Source organism: Rhea americana, unplaced genomic scaffold (assembly GCF_003343005.1).
Source record: "Rhea americana isolate MKP2758 unplaced genomic scaffold, rheAme1 scaffold_221, whole genome shotgun sequence".
NCBI classification, from domain to species: domain Eukaryota; kingdom Metazoa; phylum Chordata; class Aves; order Rheiformes; family Rheidae; genus Rhea; species Rhea americana.
In genome coordinates, this window is record NW_028186333.1 from 1,135,998 (window position 1) to 1,156,702 (window position 20,705).

The 20,705-nt window shown below is 37.1% G+C and overlaps 1 protein-coding gene across 2 annotated transcripts; it reads left to right on the forward strand.

The window, feature by feature from the left end:
* The first annotated feature begins 118 nt into the window (after nt 1–118).
* Nucleotides 119–20,116, forward strand: CNOT7 (CCR4-NOT transcription complex subunit 7). Of its 2 annotated transcripts, XM_085305512.1 has the most exons (6): nt 121–477; nt 791–984; nt 4,108–4,269; nt 10,481–10,625; nt 15,560–15,670; nt 18,394–20,116. In XM_085305512.1, exons 1-6 carry the CDS (start codon nt 361–363, stop codon nt 18,520–18,522), a joined length of 858 nt encoding a protein of 285 aa, XP_085161638.1. In that variant the 5' UTR covers nt 121–360; the 3' UTR covers nt 18,523–20,116. The 2 variants fall into 2 exon arrangements, with proteins under 2 accessions (XP_085161639.1, XP_085161638.1); XM_085305513.1 differs by lacking the exon at nt 4,108–4,269 and having other exon boundaries at nt 119–477.
* Nucleotides 20,117–20,705: the final 589 nt, after the last annotated feature.

The window sequence follows — 20,705 nt, forward strand, 5'->3', positions numbered from 1 at the left end:
CGAAGCCGCTTGTTGCGCCCCCGAGGCCGGCCGGGGCGCGGAGCCGCGTCCTGCGGGCCGCGTCCGTGCGCGAGCTGCCCGCCCCGCTGCTGCCGCCCTCGGGTTGGGCGCGATCGGCTTCCCCTGCGAAGGAGGAGAATTTCTCCCGCCAAATGAGGCGCCTGCCCGGGGAGCTGTTCCGGGCTGTCAGCTAGGGAGCCCCCGAGCCTGGCGCAGCGCTCCTGGGCGGGCTTGTACTTAACTGCTTTCCTTTCTTTGTCTCTTAGGTTAAAAAAAATAAACCGCAATTAAAGCCCTCTTTATGAAACTGATCCCCAGTCAAGTGTAACTTTTGATGTATGGTCTCTAAAACCCCCCACTATGCCAGCAGCTACCGTAGACCATAGTCAAAGAATCTGTGAAGTCTGGGCTTGTAACTTGGATGAGGAGATGAAGAAAATTCGTCAGGTTATACGGAAGTATAACTATGTAGCTATGGTAAGCGGGCACTTGATCTTTACCTGACACGTTACCACAGAAATGTGATTAATGTCAGTAACTTTTCATTAGTTTTCAACTTGTTTAAGTGTTATCCATTTTCCTTGAAAGTACATGGATTCTTAATGCTGAATTAATGATATTTTATATAAACATTAAAATCCTAATCTATTACCTTTTTAAGGTTACAGTTGCACGCAGTATTCTTCAGCTTCGAAGTGATTCCATACTTGAAGTATATTTTAATATTAAAAATAAACAGCGTAAATTTCTTCAAAGATCTTTTGTTGAAGTTCTAACTCTGTTTTTACAGGATACAGAATTTCCAGGTGTAGTTGCAAGGCCTATTGGAGAATTCAGAAGCAACGCAGACTATCAGTACCAACTATTACGCTGTAATGTAGACTTGCTAAAAATAATTCAACTAGGACTGACGTTTATGAATGAGCAAGGAGAATATCCTCCAGGAACTTCAACTTGGCAATTTAATTTTAAATTTAATTTAACGTAAGTGTTAAATCTCCTTATGGTTAGATGCATGTTTCTAATTTACTGATATGAAAATATATTATAGGTTATAAAAGTTTATGCTATGTTTATGCACTGTTTGGAATGTCTTATATGAGGAAAATTTTGGTTGGACAGACACAGGCTTTCTTCCTCTGTTTCTGTGCAGGCTGTCTTATTGTTTGTAGTTTAGTCAGAGATGCAACATAATTTCAACAAATGTTTTAAAGTGATGCGAGAGTTAGCTCTGCATATTCATACTTAATGCTTTAAAGTATGAAGTTTTAGTTTATGAAATGCCTAAACTTAGCTTAAATCTTTCTGTTTTTTATAGGAGTTGCTTGTTATTCCTTGTATATTTCAAAAGGATAATACAAACATTTGAAGAAAAAATACCAAATCATTTTAGTGACAAAAAAAAGGCATGACAATAATCATCAGCAAGTTCTAACGCATCTTTAAAATAATACAATTTTTATTGAAAGACACACAACAAGATCATGATAATATTCTAAGAAAAATACTGTCAGCTTTTTAATACCGTAGCAGCTTTTATTTTTAAAGCAAGCTATTCTGTTTACTGTATTATATTTTAACTTTCTCTTACAGGCTAAAAGGGATTTGCTAAATTTTACAGCATAATTCTTGTGGAGATTTCTGTTCTGATTTTTTTTGTGCAACTATTTTGGATTTTTTTTTTACGTGTGTAAGATGTTAATTAAAAAAACCAAGCTTTTTTACTGTCTGTCAGAATAGTATGCTGGACTTCACTTTAGAAAGTGGCTTTATCAATGATAAATCTTTAAGTATGAACATAATTTTCCCGGTGGGACTTGCATGAGTCTAAAGATATAATTATATCTTTAACAGGTAGCTGACCAAGGGGTTACCAAGGCAGTATCTTGATTCTTCCTCCTCCTCCTCCCCCCCCCCCCCCCCCAAGTAAACATAATCAGTCTGACATGGTTCTCATATGGCTCAGTCTATCAGTGCAAATATTTCTCAGTATTTTGAAGGCTTGGATTTTTTTTGGTAACTGTGTTATGGACTGACTATTGGAAAACTTGATATACATGAATTAAAATTGCAGCCTACAAAGGAAGCTTAGAGAACAGGCATTTTTTTTCCCTGCAGGTAAAAACACTTCAGAGTCACCAGGATTGTTACAGCAAAAAAACTGCCCTTATCTCTCCTGATCTTTCTGTTTTTCTAAACAAGCAATGCTGTGGCTTGTCACAAATCAGTTTGGCCTGAGGAATGACATGCTTTTTTTGTTTGAAGCACTCCCTGAAAGAAAAGGAAGTGCAGGTTCATTATTTTGGTATCTCTGACCCTACTTGGCCATATAAATACTGGATAGAAATTATCCATTATCTTAATAAATGAATAGACTAATCCTGCTAAGTACAGGCGAAAGAGAAGGAGGAATGGATAGCTTCCAAACTGATCTGTGAAGAAGAGCCTGGGTTATGTTTTATTCATTTTCTGAGCTTCAAAGATCTACCTAATGTCTAGTATCTGAAAACAAAAGTAGTTTTCCATCCATTTGTGCCAGGTACCACACTGGTAAGAAAGTTTAGTAAAGTAGGAAGTAGATACTTAGTGAACTAGCTTGTTGCAAGTTCATTGATGGAGATTTTATCCAAAATGGTAAGCTAAATGAATGCTGTTTAACACAAGAATAATATCTTTAACAGAAATAGGGAAGTAAAAAAAAAAAAAAAAAAAAGGCAGGTTTTCATCTGTTTCTAAATTTCCTGTTGGGAAATGGCACCATGCCAAGTGTTCTGCTCCTGAAGCGAAACAGCTATTGGCTGTTCCTAGAGAGTATTTTTTAATATGTTCTGTTCCAGCCAGATCTTGTCACAATGTATTTTAAAGACCATAAATATTGCTCTGAACTGCATATCCACCTGATTAGTGCAAAGCAACAAACTAGAGATTTTATTTTTATTTTTGTAAAATAGGTATGTTTGTTTCAGATGGATTCTTTAATGTGTTATGGAAATGGGCAGGTGTTGGGAAGTTGATGCCTTAAAGCTGGAGAGCTAATGAGCAGCTGTGTGGGGGGGAGGAAAAAAGATACATTCTCAAGATGTGTTGTATCTCCATGTCCTGATGAATGATGACTTGCTATTAAGTATAGGGATTATAAGACTACCATTGAATGTAATTTTCAAGTTTGATGTACTGGATTGTCCTGTGTATTTTAATTTGAGAGGGGACCTTCACTAAAATTAAAACCTATATACTGAAGAGACTTTGTAGAATGGTATGTTGTGGTCAGTAATATGAACAGTGTCTTCTAAGTAAAGCCGTGTGTGCATTTACTTCTCAGATAATCATTTTATGCCTCTGTTATGACAGTATTGATTAAACTTTGTAATTAGAAAAAAATCCCTATCTGTTTCATCACCAAATTTCTAAGAATCTACAAAAATATTAGTGATAAAGGGATCCAAATGGATCCAAAATCTGGCTGTTAAAGAAAAGTTGAAGTTGACGGCTTAGAGAGAAGTTTTGGGGTTAGCTGAGTTGTAAAGATCAGCCAGAAAGGACAAATTCTTAATTTCCAGTTGTAGTAAGAAGGAAGTTTTGAGTGGTGTGTATGTGGTCTGAACGCTTCTGTAAACCTAAATTGCAGAAAACTAGAAACAGGCAGAAAATACTGTCCACAGAATGAATAAAGCAGTGGGATTTGATTTGAAGTGGACTGTTCTTAATTCTGCAGTGTAACGGATTTCACAAGTGCCTCTCAACTGTTGCATTTACTTTGTTACAGGATAAATAACAGATCTTATTTGGTAAAATTATCTGTATTCATGCATTTATTTTCCTCTGTAGATTTCACAAAAGGGGAGTCCTATTAGGCAGTAGAATAAAGAACAGGGAGATAGGTCTTTTTGAAGACGATAGAAATGGAGATGCTGGGAATGATCAGATAGATGCTAATGAAAGTTAACAAATACTATGAAAAACAGTTGTTTTCGTAATAAACAAGGATAGTCAAGTTGCTCCTCCTTTATGCTAGTAGAGCCTGTGGAGTGAGTAGAAAAGAGGAGAAGCTGTTACCAGGTTTATAATCACTAAGGTCTATTTTCCTCCCCCCCCCCTCTCTTTTAGAGAAGATATGTATGCCCAGGACTCTATTGAACTGTTAACGACATCTGGCATCCAGTTTAAAAAGCATGAGGAAGAAGGAATTGAGACACAGTACTTTGCAGAGCTACTTATGACATCAGGAGTTGTACTGTGTGAAGGAGTCAAGTGGCTTTCATTTCATAGGTAAATTCTGTGTTAAGTATTTGAATTGCCCATTTTGAATATTCTCTCATTGTAGAACTTGGATTTCACACCTCATGTTTCAAGTGGAATACAGCTGATACCGTAGCACACATCTTAGCTGATGAGACTTTAAAAAAGCTGTTTCTACTGTAATATGTGTGGTACCATTCTCTATTAGAAGAATAGAATGTACAGAGTGCTACTGGTATTTTGTTTTTATAGCTGATTTTACTGAAGGGGTGAACCAGAAAAATGTGAAACTCCTAAGCCAGCAGGTGGCACTGCATCTTTTTATACCACAAATGCAAGTAATAATAGAAACAACAATAACAGCAAACTATTTGTAAGCACTTCTGGAGCAAATATTGTTTGACTCAGGGGAGAGACTGCAGAATTACCAGTGAATTGTTTTATAAAACACTTCAGACTTTGTTTTAAATCATCTGGTAATCTGTGCAGCTGCGAATTGCTCATCTTAAAAGGTGAGCTGTGATGAAAGTCTTAATTCTAGTAGCAGCAGCAAATACACTTTACGGTTCGTTCCATCAGAGGAACTGATTTTCCATGTAGAAGCAGTAGAAATGAGAATGGTAAATCTCTGTGAAACTGTCAAAATATAAAAGATCTTGCAGTGTTAACAAGATTTGAATCATTATACTTACATGGTAGTCATTGTGCAGTCAACTACATGCCAAAGATAATTTGCACTTTTTGCAAGCAACAATGGCTTTAAAGGCTTATTGCTATATAATGCCCTTATGTTGGCATTTTGAATGCTGGCTGCTAAGCAAGTCAACAAAGTTGGAACAAATGCCTCAGCTGAGATCAGGAGTTTCATTACGGTTTTATTCTTGTTTGTCACGCTTGCTACATTGATGGGTGGTAATTTGTAGCTTACTAGATTAGAAGGAAAAAACAAAACAGAACAGAACTTGTTCATCCTGCAGTATTAAATCTTGAAGGAGTGGTGTTGGGAGAGAGGGACTCATGGAACCAAAGCACATGGAATCAGAGAAGAGTTTTAAGTTCTTTAATAAGAAATAAGGATTGCTTCAGCTTATCCATTTATTTCTATAAATAATGATCAAAAGAGGAATTTTTGGAGCTGCTAAAAAATTAAATCTGGTTGTCTAAAATAGCTAAACATTATAGTCATTAAAGAAGCTGTTAAGCATTCTGTGTGTGCTGAACAATTGCTACTAGCCACTATAAGAATATCAGTTCCCTGGCCCAATTTCTTGCACAATTCATCTCTTAAACTTGCTTGTTAGAAATATTTTCCAGTATAGACTGACTTCCAAGGAGAAAAAAACAAAACCAAACGAAAAAAAACTAGAAGGATTCTCTTTGATTTTGTGACCTAATCTGCTCACAATATCTTCCAGTTGTAAGAGTCTAAACTCACAATATGACTTCAGAATAACCTGACCCTAGTATCTTGCTACCAGGGTAGAACCTGAGGAAAAGACTGGAAGAAGAATGTTACGAACTCTGTGGAAACTATTGCAAACACCGAATCAGTGAATTAAGTCTCTTTCAGCTTAAACCTAGTATTATGTGCTTTTATGTATCTTTGTGATTTACACTTAACTATAGTAAAATTTACATGGTTAGGAGGATGGCGGGTGGGAGTTACTCTTGCTGATTTGTTAGTTTCAGCTATAAGCCATCGTGTTTTTGTAGCACCTTTTGTAGCATTGTTTTTCCAGTATAGCTTAAGATATTTCGAGGTCTAGTGTAAGTTATACTAGCAAAAGAAGACATAAGCCATTTCTGCACTAGTGCCTCTTTTTCAAGTATGTATGTGTTGGCTATGCATTGTTCCTGACTGATTTCATGCTAGTAGAAGTGTAGTGCCAACTATGTGGTGTACCTAATGCCATTTTTACTAGTGCAGCTTATGTTAAGTTTTTGAGGTAGCTTTATTAAAGTTTGGTTTCTTCTATGCTAAGATGGATTTCAGTTGTGGATTTCTAAAAACATTTTCATGAAACCTTCTTAAGATTCCAGCAAATATTTACTAAATGTTTGTCAAATGCTGACTGTCTGCAGTGTGTTGCTTGACTATTGCTTGAATTCAGAGGCCACTTAAGTGGCTTTAACTTGACAAGGCACGTTGATATTGAGCACAAAAGGTGGAGTAATGGGTGGAGTTCTGAAGAACAGAGAAAACTAAGACTGAATGCGGAAAGCTTATTTAATGAGTATGAGTTATGTAAGATGTACAGCAAAGAACAGCAAACAGTTGTTTCTAAGTATATCTTGGGCTTGATGGTGGTTATGTTTGTCAGTAGAATCTTCAACATGACACTCAATTGAAAATTTATTTCATATACACTCTTCCTGCAGTAGTTCTTTGAAACCTGAAAAAGCTGTGTTTAGTAGTTGCAGTGTCTATGTGGGATCTAGACTTATGGTTCCAGTTTGGAAAATGTATGATGACCTTTGCATACCCTATACTCTAGAAATGTGTGGAAAATTGTATTCATCGATTACTAACCTTCAAAGAGAGAAGAGTGTTAGTGCTTTTTTTCCAAACACAGTTTTTCTAAACTTGCTTATTTGTTTTTAGTTTAGATGATGTACTCTTGTGGTTTTCACCAAACTTAGCAGTATTGAGACTCTTCACTTTCCACTTCAGGTTTGCTTTTAGAGGAATAGTATCTTAATCGTGGCTTTAAATTCTTGATCCTATTCATTACTTGCTAACTGGATTTTCAAAGATTGTTCTGACAGGTCAGTGATCTACCACTTCTAACCATAGCCAGTCTCTGGAAGTTTTTGTTAATCCCCCTCTCCCTTCCTATGTTGCTATGATCTGCAAAATTTGTGTGTCTCTTAGGAAGTGAGGACAAGAGAAATACTTTTGTTCTCTAAGTTTGAGGCTTTTGTTTTGTTTCATTTTGTATTCTTCAGTTTCCTGGAACTCTTGTGTAATTTGTTTTCTAAGTTGATAACTTTTCAAATTCTCTGTATGTTTTCTATCTCTGTTTGATGTAACTTCATTGGCATCCTGACCTACTGGCGAATCTCTGTGGGCCTGCATATCTGCCAGGYGCGAGTGAAGAACCTTTTGCACTCCCACCAATTCTTATATACTAAAATGTCATAAGAGATTTCATGAAATCTTTTATCCATATTGGAATGTATTTGAATTAATAAAAGAGGCAACCCAAGTGAGAAGATGAGGGCGCTCTGAATTCCTAATTCTTGCTGCAGTTAAGAAAGCTGTGGGTGCTTGGCAGTCTAACCAGTCCCAAAACAGAAGAGCTCAAATTCTGGGTGGAGGTTTAGCTGACTGGTCTGCTGAAGCTTTGGGTGTCCATGTGCAAGTGTTGAAGTGCAGCCTCCTTGATCTGCCTTGGGAATCAGGTTGTGCAGACATGCCTCTTATCCCAAACATTTTTGGGAAGCTGAAAAATTCCAAGACATGGTATTTCAATGATCACTTGTGTCTGTCTAGATTTTGTAAAAGTTAATCTGTTGGCTCTCCTCTTTCTGAATATAGCTAGTTATAAAATGGAGTAAATGGAGCTTTTTTTAGCCTGCCAGGTTTTATTTCAGAGACTGTTTGTACTTGAATGAAGTTCATGATTAATTAGCTATCTGAATTCTTTCTGGATAATAGAGGAAAGAAATATGGGCACTTTTGACCTTTTCCATGGATCTGTTGCCTACAGCTGTCTGTATTCACTGAAAACCCCATGGCTGTAAGTGTGCTTACCTTGCTGTATAGCTCCAGGGATTGTGGCTAGCTGCACTTAGTAACTTTAAGTGATTATATTAGAAGGGTGAAAGCTTTTTAAGGAAGGGAAGCCTGTGTGCTTTGGAGTATAAACCAACCACTAATTGCCTGTTAGAGGATTAGAAGAAAACTTCTCTAATGAGCTGGTAATTATGTAATTGCTCGCTGTGGACTTTCCTGCCCTTCTGTTAGTTTCAGCAGTGGGCCAACCAAAATTTTCTGACCTAGACTTGAACTACTTTTGAACTTGGTCTTGAATTAGTGGCAGTTCTTATGTTTATTTAAGCTTGGATGACTGGCACTTGTTAATCGCCAGAAGTCTAGTAAAAAGATTATGTAAGTGTCTTGATACTGTACTGTGATTAATAGTGTGGTTTTTGGTAGTGGTTATGAGAACAATGGGATTAAGTGCAAACAGCTGGAATTTGAGGAATGCAAGAGATCACTTTGAGCTGACTAAAACCAATTCATGCTCAAGTTTGAATGCTGTTATGCAGTGGAGTGGTAATCCTGTCTGTTAAAGAATTCCACCCTTTAGATATCCTGTTCCCTTTTTCTGCAGGAAGATTCTCGTATGGGTTTGCTGTAAGGTCCAGGAAAAAAATATCTGATTCTTCATTTAAAATTAGTGATAGCATGCTTCTCCTCAATACAAAGATTAAATAAATCTTTTGACTTCTCTTTTCTTGCAGTATTTACTTCTTAACAGAAATTGGAAGTGATACAGCTTTTAGGTTTGAGCCATGAGGATGACAAATGTCTCAAATTCAGTGAATTCATAAACATGCTGTGTAATCTCTAGATTAATCTTGAACAATCTTTTTTGACTCTGTGTGTCTTTCTGAGCAACCCTTTCTGGCTAAGTTGGGGAGAGGGGCGGTTAGATTCTTTTTGGTTTGTTCTGATATTTTTGCCTAAGAGGGCTTTATGCTGATAAAAGCTTTTCTTTTGAGTAGCTTCTCTGTTAAAGTTAGGCTCTCAAGCTATTGTTTTGCTAAGTATGCTGTAAATTTTTACATTGTAAATTTCAGCTGAAATCCTCTCTATTTTTTGACTCCTTTGCTTCCTGGCCAGTAGCTGCTGCTGTGGAGCTTGGAATGCTGCCAGCACAGCTTCAAAGCACCAAGTACATTTCTGTGTTCATTCAACTTGAAATCTGTTAGAGAACTGGAAAACCCCTTAGAGCTGTAGTAATCTGTACCTTTCCTGTAACTTGTGTTAATGGATTTTTAGGAAACAATCATGCACTCTTGCTATGTTCAAGATTTTCTAGTGTCTGTGTAGAAATTCTTAAGACCAAGGTGGTACAAAGAACATCATATACAAAACACATTAAAAAAATAATAATCAATAAGGCAATTCTCCTTGCATCTAGAATGTAAGCTAAAGCCTTGACCCTGCGTGAGAAGTCTAAGTAGGTGCTGAATATCTGCAGGATCAGTAGTATAGCATCTTCAGCTGATATGTATCATTTATAGCACTTACCTTATAGTTAAAGCTCAAAGGTCCTGGGCAAGATTTGGACTATTTTGCAAAATTTTTGTTTTTGAGTATACCAAGAACCAATGTGAGGTCTTAAGCTGTGAATCCAGAGTCTGTAGTGGCCACCCACATTGGATTCTGCTGTGGCTATGTGCTAAGATGCCATAAACAGCATAAGCTGATGTGGCCTTCAAAAGAGGCAGCCCTGCTTTGTGTTTTTCTCTCCTTTGCTGATACAGGCATTTTTAAATTGCATGCGAACCAAATCTAGGAGGTGATTTGGTTCAGGACTAACCGAATAGCAAAGATCAGACTCAGTCCCCTGACCCAGTTCAATACTTATGTACATGACTAATCCTGCAAGTACAGAGGATCAAGCATGAGCAGAGTGACTGCTCTCTTTCTGTGTCACCTACATCTTAAACTTGCTGAAAGTGCTTGTGCAGCATTTGCACATGATCAGCTCTGACAGATTTTATGTAGCAGTTTGATCAACGATGACTGTCCATTGATCTTTAGAGGGTGAGCAGCCTGTCAGTAGCTGATCAACTATGTCAAGGTGATTATCAGTTGTTGTAACCATCAGTTACTGTACAGCAATGACTTGTAACCTCTGGCTTCCTAGTAAAAAGGATAAATAGTCATCACTAGAAGAAGAGCCTTTATCAGCATAAAGCTTGCATTAGGTGAAGCCCCAGCAGTACTACCTTGTTCCAGGATTGGAGAAGCTCCTGTAGGCAGATTTCAGTTTTTCCTTCTTCATTCTATCTCATTGAGACTGATTTGGAGATGTTTTCTTTAGAAGCCACAGTAGGGCAATTTGCATTCAGACACTTGATTTTTTTTGTAAGAGTTGGTCTAAGTTGCATGAAGTTAAGCAAAGTGTCTTTCTGTTATTGTGTGAGTAAAGAAAGTCTTGATGTTGGAAACGAGAAGGATGTTTCTAAGTTATTTGCCTATGTTGTTTTTGTTATTAATTTGCAGTGGATATGACTTCGGCTATCTAATCAAAATCCTGACAAACTCTAATTTACCTGAAGAAGAGCTGGACTTCTTTGAGATACTGAGGTTGTTTTTCCCTGTCATCTATGATGTAAAATATCTCATGAAGAGTTGCAAAAATCTAAAGGTAAGTAGTCTTTTTATATGACTTAAACAGACTTTATTTTTAAAGAGAATTTTCTCTAAAAGATTATCTTGTTTTTTATCCTGTTTTGCTTTGATATTACCTATTAATCAGAACTTTTGTCTCAAACTTTGTATATTTAATATTAAAGGCTACTGATAGAGGCAGGCAGGAGCACACATCAACTTTTATAACTGCTTACTGGTTAAAAAATAGCAAGCTGATACTGTATCAATAGCTGTGCCCAGTCTGTGCTGCCAGATGATAAACCCATGTTTCAAAATAATCCTTCACTTTGGCTATAAGAATTGATGGGTTTCATATACTCTTATTTCCTCATTGTGCAGTCCACTAAAGGACTGCAGTCGTCTTGGCAAAGGTAATGGCAACGATGATGCTGTGGAAGTTTCTCAGGAAGAGGAATGGAGTGAAGAATGCTTCAGATGGCCCCATAAAGAAAGACAAAAAGCAGCATATGTTCAGGGACAACATGCAACTTCTAGGAAAAATTCAGTGCTAGAAACTAATCTCTCATGTCAGGCCAGTGGGGCTACTAATTGGCTTATTCTATCAGGCTTAAAATTTGGAGAAGACTTTATTGGACTGGAGAATGAATGCAAACTGGAACTAAGTGTGTGAAGGGGAAGACAGCAAAGTGAAAGATGGGACCCCAGAACAACGGGGACTGTTACAGCTTTACTTGCCAGAGAACTGTAAGAGTCTGGACTGCTACTGGAATGAGGTGCACCGCTCATCTGAGGCAGTAAATGACTTGCTGCTTTCATGGAAAGTATCCCAGTTCTCTAGGTTCTCTTAATATGAACCTGAAGGAAAAAGAGAACACAGACTGTAGTACAATCAAATCCTGACTAAGGAATGGTTTGCCACTTCAGCATGCTTAACTAGTGATCTGCGCGGGGCTTACAATTCTCTGTTTCTTTCTGAGATTAACAAAATAGAATGTGTCACTTCTCAGTAGCAGCCTGCTTGTGTGGGAAGTAAGGTGTGTAATTTCTTTTGTTGATCAAATTGATGTTGAAAATGGAGACCTCTATTCCAGTTAGCAGGAAAAGTATACCTACCATACCTACCTGTGTTCATCCAGAGTTATTGTTATTGGGATAATCAGCCTGGCAAAGGGACAGATATTAAAGAACGTTTTAGAAACTGGTTTTCTCCAATGAGGCCAGAAGAGAAAATGAAATGTTCATAAACTTCAGGAGTCTTATAAAGAGAAAACCTTTCTCCTTCTTGGATACTGCAAAATATCTGGTGTCTAACCGGTGGCAGCTTGCATAGAAAGCAAAATGTATAATCCAGAATCAGTGATCTGAGAAAGATGACAGATTTAATAAGTCCCTACTAACAGTATACATTTGGAATGGGGTTGGGGAGGAAGGGATTGTATTTCCTATCATTTGGTTAAGGAATAGTTGTATGTAACCTGCATTGTGTAGAGATTCTACTATATTTTAAAAGACAAGAAAAACCCTCACAGGTTTTATTTCAGCAAACATTAAGAACAAGGATGATTTTTCAGTTTAATATGTAGGCCAGCTTTCCTGTGGTAAATCTTGATCCTGTCATCAACCTGCAGACTGGTAGTGACAGAAGGGGAAGGGATGTGGACTGCTCTACCCCTCCAAACTCCAGTGATGAAATGATGGGGGACTTGTTTTGTACTGAGAACAGCTGTTTAGCAACTTGTTTCAAACATTTTAGTGTTGTGACTCTTAAAATGCATGCACTGTCTCCTAACATATGTCACTTTAAATCTCTATTAAATTGCAGTGAATTGAACTGCTGTGCAGTTGTCCTTTATTGACTTGTGTAAGTTATTTTTTTTGTATGAAATGCACTTATTTGCTTAGCTTCCCTTCACCCATCCAAAAATGCATTGAGAAGAGAAGTATTCTTTAGACCTGGGAAGCTGTTTTCTTCTTCTTCTTCTTCTTCTTCTTTTTTTTTTTTTTTTTTTTTTTTTTTTTTTTTTTTTTTAGTGGAATTAAGATAGTCTCTGAATTTACAATACGTTATTCTGCTCCAACTCAAGTAGGCATGTGTGTGCTTTAGTGGCATGCAGTTTGGGAGTTAACTTTAAATATATTAATGCAATATAAACTTACATTTTTTGCTTATTCTCTACAAACTTTTCTAAGTTGACAACTCCATACCTTTTACAGTAGTGACTGCTATAAGTAATGTAGATTTATAGACCCAATTTGAAACTTCCTTTAATTATGGTATTTGTGCAGATCAGTGAACTCTACCTAATACTATGAAACTTGAGAGTTTGGGCTGGATTTACTGCCAATTATGGCAATGTGTTTATATAAATCATTCTGTTGACCTCTTCTTGAAAACTGATACTCTTGAAATCTGGAATTTTGTAGAAATATATTATCTATAAAAAGGAAAATGTATATATAACTCAGTAGGTGGAAGACATGATATAATCCATATTTTGTGGATCATTTTAGTCTTGTTTTTCTTTTGGTTTCCCTTCTACTGTCTTCCCATCCTCCTCTCCCAAGAGAAAAATGTTCTAATCTGGAATGCAAGAGTCTTGTCTGAAAGAGAATCTCAATAGCTTTCAGAAACAACTGGGTTTTATTCTCTAATTCTTGCATTTATAGACCAAGAGGCTTCTCTCAGAAGTAGTGTGTGATGTGTTTAAAAATAAATATATACTAATGAAAGCACTGTTTTCAAAGTATTTTTCTGTAGGCCACTGTTACTGTAAATTTGGAATTATTATATCTATGTTCCAGATCTTGCAGCCAGTGTATAAATATCACTGAAGAAAAACCCTTGAGTAATAAAAACCAGAGCTATTTGAAGTTGGTGTAAATAATCTTACAGCTAGAAGAACCTGATGATGAGGCACTGTTCAGTCACCCCGTGTAAAGGACTTGGAAGCAACAAGTGGTATCTTAAGAGTGCAGGCTTAACAGCAGTTACTAACTCTAGCAGCTCATTACTGCAAGTCAGAGAGCGGAGAACAACATTGTATCTTTCTGCCTACCGGTCCTCAGCCCTTTCCTAAAAGAGTGCTGAGTTAGCAGGTATGCAGTGTTCAAGTGTTGTATACGAGCAAGGAAAGAAAACAAGTTAGTTTCTCTACTTAACTAGATAGTGTACAGAGTTATTTTCATCTTAAACTTCCATAAACTATGCTCATGCTGCTCAAGCTAGAATAAAATTAGCCATTGCAATACCAGATTTTCATGTTGGGTTTTACTTGGGAATGTTACTAATTGAACAAATAAAATCTCAGAGCCAAACCTGTAGCCACCAGGTTCACAGAAACTTTCTTAACTTATCTTTTCAGATAAAACTCAAAGAGTAACAAAAAAAGAGTAACAAAAGTGTTATCTTGTACTATTACACTTTTGCCTCTCACAGCTTCCCTTCCTGCGCTTGAAACGGGTTAAGGGTGTGAGGACAGGTGAACTCAAATACCAGAGAGGCTTTATTTAAAAAGTATAGCCTCTGTGCTACATTTTTGCCTTGCAGAGTTTGAAGTTGTACTCGGGCGGTTGTCCTATCTAGATCATAATGCACCTACATGTTTTTTAGCTTCTTGCCAATGGCTTAATGTGTTAATGATAAAATTGTTGTACAAAGGTATATTCCCACGGTGTAGTTCATGGTATTAAAAGATCACAGTTACAATGTAACACAGATCAGTTTAATGATATACATGTTATCTATGTAAAAACAAACTGGTTTCTGAGAGGTTTGCTTCTGCAAGTGGTGGTGGTGTTACCATTTTCTGGCACTAAAATGAAGAGTTAATTTAGCCACTGTGCAGTTTGGGGAATAGTCTTACCAAAGGCTGCCAAGGCTTTCACATAAATAAAATTTAACAGGAAGAAAAATTACTTCAAAATCGCAGAAGGCTTTAGCTTTGAGAGCAGGTCACTTTGTAGAGCTTCTGCAGTGATCTCTGCACCTTCAATCTTTGGAGCTGTCATTTTAAATCTTGTATCAACATTCAAAGAGGACAATACTGCTTTAAATGGTTCCATTTTTGTATGAGAGCTGTTCATATCCTTTTCGTAAGAAGTAGGTTTTATTACAGATGTAGAGTGACTCTTTAAAGACTGATAAATATACATCTAAGAGAAAAGCTGACCATGCATTTGGCTTTTAGTGTCTTAAACTGACTACAGGACGGTGAGTTTGTGAGTGCACGTGTGTGTGTGTGTTGTTTCTGCCCTCTTATGGTAGTTAACAAAACATAATTTTAAGAGGGTAAGAATGCCCTGGGGGGAGAGAGTGGGCTTTTCTTTTTTTTTCTTTTTTCTTTTTTTACTTTTTGACTTTAGCACCTGATTCCTAAATGTGTAACGCTTTCCTGAAATCCTTGGAGTGTTCTGGATACTTAAGTTTTTGTGAGGGAAAGTGAAAAACCCTCAGCTTAATTGTTGAAAGGTAAGTGGAAAGAAAAAGGTCTGTTTCAAAGGATATCTAGATACTTTACACATGGAGGCCTATGTGCATCTCATTCATAAACACTGGAATTCCTGTTTGCAGAGCAGCGTTTTCACCTTTTAAACTTTCATTGAAATAGGAGTATAGGAACACCTTGTTCTGTTCATCTTCATTCACAGTCCTTTTGACGTTTTGAAGGAATTGTTTTGTTAAGTAGTGACCTCTGTTTACTGGAGAATTGGGAACCTGAAGGAGTAGTAGATTGGTCACAACTAATATTAAATTTAGGACTGGCACAGAATTCTAGTGCTGTAGTTGATACCGAGAGCTTGATTCTCCAGTAGTGCATTTTTCTAGTATAGTGACTGTCTCAGCTACTGTGCCAAACTTTTAAGTATACGTAAGATTGTAAGTTCCATGTACCAAGTTTTCCCAAATACTGCTGTTCAGTTTTGATTTATATTTTTTTCTACAGTTAACTGTACTGTTTTCTTTTTCAGGGTGGCTTACAAGAAGTGGCTGAGCAGTTAGAGCTGGAAAGGATAGGACCACAGCATCAGGCAGGATCTGATTCTTTACTCACAGGAATGGCCTTTTTCAAAATGAGAGAAGTAGGTGGACATATTGGTTTATCTTTGATAGTAACTTGCTGTAATAGTCAGATGGAGTTGCTGCTCCTGATAAGCTTACTGTATTTTAAGGAGGCCTCAGAAGGGCTTAAGGGGCCACTGGTTTCTTGACAAAAATAAGACCACTTGTATTTTCCCCAGGGTAAGTGTGAACCAGCACTATTTATTTTTTAGTTAGCTGCAGCTAGTGAGTATTGCTTCTTATTTCCATCCTATGCTTTGGTTTGGGAGTGGGGAGTGGGTTTTCTTTTTTAATCTCCCCGTTCTGCAGGCTTTCTTTTTTAGATGGCTGCTGCAGAGGGTTATGAGCTGCAGGAGCCAAACACTGCTGCTCTCTGGGTGACCATACTCAGGCTGCCTTTTGTGGAGCTTCTACTCACTGTAATACCCAGCTGATGTGTACTGCTACTTCTGACAGGCCTAGTAGGGGGGAAAGAGCAGGTCTGCCTGCATTAGCCAGTTTTATCTGAACTTATGGGCAGCAGGAATATTAAATACCAACTTGTAGGGTGCTGTAGAGAATGTTCCTATATCTGTTCCTTGCCATTCAGTAAAGCACAGGTTCTAAAAGATAGGACATCAGATAGGTAATTCAAGGTTCGAGGCAAGGGAAATCAGGTCTTATAAACTTTGCCTATCCTTGCTCCTTGTCTGCATATAACAGGGAAATATTAGGATATTTTACATTAACAGAACAAATTTTGAAAAGGCCTCTTCTGAAAGCAATGAACAGGGTAAATACCCGTGTATACAAACATGGCATTCTGCCAGTGATTCAGTCTCATTTACCATTATCAAAGCTGACTGCAGTAGCAAACCTCATCTTTTAATAAGGTTTAGAATTGCATCCTGAGTTACTACCTTCTGCAATCCAGCCTGTTGTATAAGGGCAAAATTGAACACAGGTTTCTGGTGAATTCGGATGGAAGTGAGACATGAGTGCAGTGATTTAATCCTGCTGAAACTGTTAAAAGTTATCAAGCATGTCATAGACTACAATTGCAATTCTTTTATGATCCAAGCATGGTATTGCTAACTGCAGTCATCTCTATATTGTTAACTGTTCACTCTTGAATTTGAAACAAAATCCAAAGTAACTAAAGTGATATAACAGCAATAATAATCATACCTGAGATACCATTTCAAGTTCAGTAGAGAAAAGACTCAAACCCATAATCATTTCTTTAATAAGATATAGTCTTCGTTACATGACAAATAAACTTACTGAATTTGTTTACCAAACATTTATTTGGACAAGTAGAAATTCTTGAATTTAGTGGAAATCATTTGTTTAATGAAGCCAACAAAGATGGATTGATTATGTGATTTTTTTCAGAGATGTTTTAAAAACCTGGCATTTTTAAATAACAGAGCAGTAATCATCACACTTAGTGTGATTTTTAAAGCCTTTTCAGTAGAATTGAATGTTTGATGATATATGGCTTTGTTTTTTTAAAAAAGAAAAAAAAATACAGTGTTTTCAAAGGTGCAAAATACATTATGTTGCAGATTGCTGTTAAAGGGTTGCAACTTGCTTGCTGGAATTTTGGGTCCCAGCCAACAAATTGTTGATCTTTCTCTCCCCATCAGTTACTTAAATATTGATGCTACAACAGCAGGCTTGTGAGTCTGGGGGTTTTCTATTTGTTTCTTTAAGAGCAGTTGGACAACTTTAAAACTCTTTAAACTGAGGTTCCTTTAATTTCTGCAGTACAGCATTCTCCATCTGGACAGTGCTTCAAAGAGCAAAATTTAAAGGGAGAGCTTTTTTTAGACTGTGCATTGCATGTCGTCCTCTGCCTTTAGGCATGGGTTTTGTCCACCCTGCTCCTGGGTGCTGCTGGCTGCCTTAGATTTCTGCTGTTGATGGTGACTTAACCTCAGCCACTGGGGTGTTCTGGGTTGCCATGAAGTTTTTCAGATTGGAGAATTTTTTGCTTATGTAGATCGTCTTTTTGTTTTTATGGGCTAGACTCTGCTTGTAAACCTAAACCTGAAAGCTAGAGTATCACAGAGTTTCATATGGCTTCTAATGAAGGGGTCTTTTGGTAATTAAGACTTGTGAAGTCTGATGTAAGCACAATTTCAGTACAAAATTTGCTTGAATTTGCCGTTCCCTTTTAAACAAAGTCCCCCTCTGCAATGAGAAGTTAGCCAGAATAACATCTTCCTGCTTTTTTCCAAAACTCATAATGGGTTTTGTGCTCAGTATACCCCCAGCTCTTCTCTTCCCCTCCCCCCAAAACAATCTTGCAATATGAATCAGCATGTATCTCCATTTCAAGACAGACTATGATGAAAACCTCATGTCAAGGAGTAGGTAGAGTACAGACAAATATGATGATGAGTACCAGGCAGATGCCTTTTGCAAGAAAGCCCACAGAAATCAGTTGGAGAAATATATTTACACTGTGGAAAAGTGAGTGATGACTGTGATAATACAGAATCATCAAACCTTTGTGTTTGGCCATTTCACCAGAAAAGATGCATGAGAAGACTGGCTGGATTCTTCGCTTGATGTATTTTAAGGAATCATGCCATATATCACATTGTGACCTGGAAATATTTGTTCGTGTTATCTTTTGCATCTTGGAATTTGATATGTGATGCTAAAACCAAAGTAACTTTTTTTAAGTTTGTGCACTTTTAATCAAAGCTGAACTTTTTCTTTGGCAATAATTCATGTCTTTCTTTTAACACTTTAGATGTTCTTTGAAGATCACATTGATGATGCCAAATATTGTGGCCACTTATATGGCCTCGGTTCGGGGTCATCTTATGTACAAAATGGCACAGGAAATGCATATGAAGAAGAAGCCAACAAGCAGTCATGACATGAAGTGAAAGACCATCTTTTTTGAGCTCCACGTGCTTGTATATAGGTTTTATCTCTGGTTGAACCCCTTGGACAATAAGGCTTTTTTTCCCCCTTTCTCAGCACACATTCTTTTCTGCCTTTCTATGTACTAAACTTGACTGTTCCTATCACAGATTTTGATCTTAATATTGATATGTAAAATTTTCTGGGTGGAAATTACTTTTGGCCTCATAGCTAGCCCGTTTGTAAAGAAGCATGTATAGGATCAGTGTGGCAGAGAGAAGGGGAAAACTAAATCATAATGAATAGTCTGGTAAACTTACCTAGTTGGTCTTAGTTTTTTTTTGTCTCTTCCCCTCCCCCTCTTCCGTCCTCTCCAAATTAATTAGCACTGATTATAACCAACTTCCCCATTTTTGTCTGTCCCTTCCAGTATGCAGGCGTTTTAGCTATTCAAGATTGTGGACCATCAAATTTGCACTTTAGAGAGTGACTCTGACTCAGATCCTCTGCTTTATTTGAAGTTTTCTTTTTTTTCCCTTTTGCCCTCTGCTAGAAAACAATCATTTGCCAAGTTCAGCAGCTTCACTCTGAATTTCCTTGGTATCAATTTGCAGAACATGATTCATTTGCTGCATAACCTGCATTTGTTCAAGCAAAACCAACTACTGAAATCATAATAACTGCTGTTATTTTACTAGTAGTCAGTCATCATCAAACACATCCTGCACATGTCAGCTTCTGGTTGGCCTGCTGCTTTAAAACCGCTCTGTGATGGGGGAAAGATGTTTGAAAAACCAGCTTTACACCCTTCAGGAAAAGAACAGCTATGACTTTAGCATTTTTGCCATTAAGCTGAGAGTTGAAGGATATTGGAACAGTAGGAATTTTGTAATGGCACACTTCCCTTAATTAACTTCCTAGCTTTTATTCTAGTAATGTATACCCCAAATATTTTTTATGAAGTCATATTTATTATGTACTTGATTTGATAATTTTTGAAAGTCAGTTTAGTTAAAGATAAAACCCAAAGATCTGAAAAAATACTATTTAATTGAATTGTTAAATTAGAAGAACAATTAAATCGTGCTTTTTTGTAGTTGCTACAAAGACAGATGTTACAGAGATTTGTTGTAAAACAACAAAATATAAATAACTTATAGCTAATAAAGTTACCTGAGGAGTGTAATGCTAGTTTATTTTTGATTATATCTTAGCAATATATTTTAGATATATTGTTTTAAAGGACCCTAAAGTAAGTTCTTAACCCTGCATAGCATGTGTACAGAGCAGTTGTGCAGGAAGGATTTTGGTATTGAATAGCTAAATACTAGCCTGAAATGATGGAATGTGCGACATTGTGTGCCTGTGTGTGTGCGCGCGCGTATGTGTGTGCGTGTTCTACACTGAAATCAATAGTAGAAAAATCTCCAAATGTTCGCCAAATTATTCTGTTTTACCTTGTACTTCAAAAAATTATTTTTTTTTCATTGAGTTACAATGGTGTAACTGGGTGGTCCTTTTTAAAACAACGAATTATTTGCATAACAGAGGGTATTTGTTTTTAAAGCTTTTGTAAATAAAGGCTTCAGAAATGTTTTCTTACATAATTACAGACTGGTGCTTTTGTTGCAAAGTTTTTCCTAGAATGTATATTATATTCAGTTTAATTTTGTATACTGTTTCCTTTAAGCACAATAGCGCTTTCATATGTTTGTAAAATTATCTAATTCCCTGCTCCCTGACTGATTCCACCATGAGTTCATTGCTGTTAAGAGAGAGGAGCACAGAATTCTGTTTATAGGCTTCCAGTTACTTCATTCCTACTGACCTGAGTTGCTAGAGTGGCGAGTACAATTTACTAGTGAGGCATCCAAATCTCTGCAGTAATTTCTTTTCGTATCATAAGGTGGTATGATTTATTTATTAACGCTGGCTGTCTTTGGCTCTGATGAGAAGATATCTAAGCGGGAAAAACAGGTATGCGTTTTTACTGTGCCATCAGCCTGTATTGTTCCACTGACACCTATAGCTCAGATGTTAAAGTTCTGCATGCAGGAGTAACAAAGTAATCCCTGGAGTTTGATACATCGTTTAAAATCTTAGTAATTTTGCCCAAAGCATACCGATATTGCTCTCTGTGGTTAACCTCTGAAGGAAATGACTTTATGAGAATTCTGGGTTTTTGTTTTGAGGTAA

Bases quoted from the DNA above. Each gene is read 5' to 3' on its own strand.
- CNOT7 (XM_085305512.1), top strand. From the start codon at position 361: ATGCCAGCAGCTACCGTAGACCATAGTCAAAGAATCTGTGAAGTCTGG. The intron at 4,270-10,480 runs GTAAATTCTGTG...ATTAATTTGCAG, and splicing joins AAGTGGCTTTCATTTCATAG to TGGATATGACTTCGGCTATC. The intron at 10,626-15,559 runs GTAAGTAGTCTT...TTTCTTTTTCAG, and splicing joins AGAGTTGCAAAAATCTAAAG to GGTGGCTTACAAGAAGTGGC.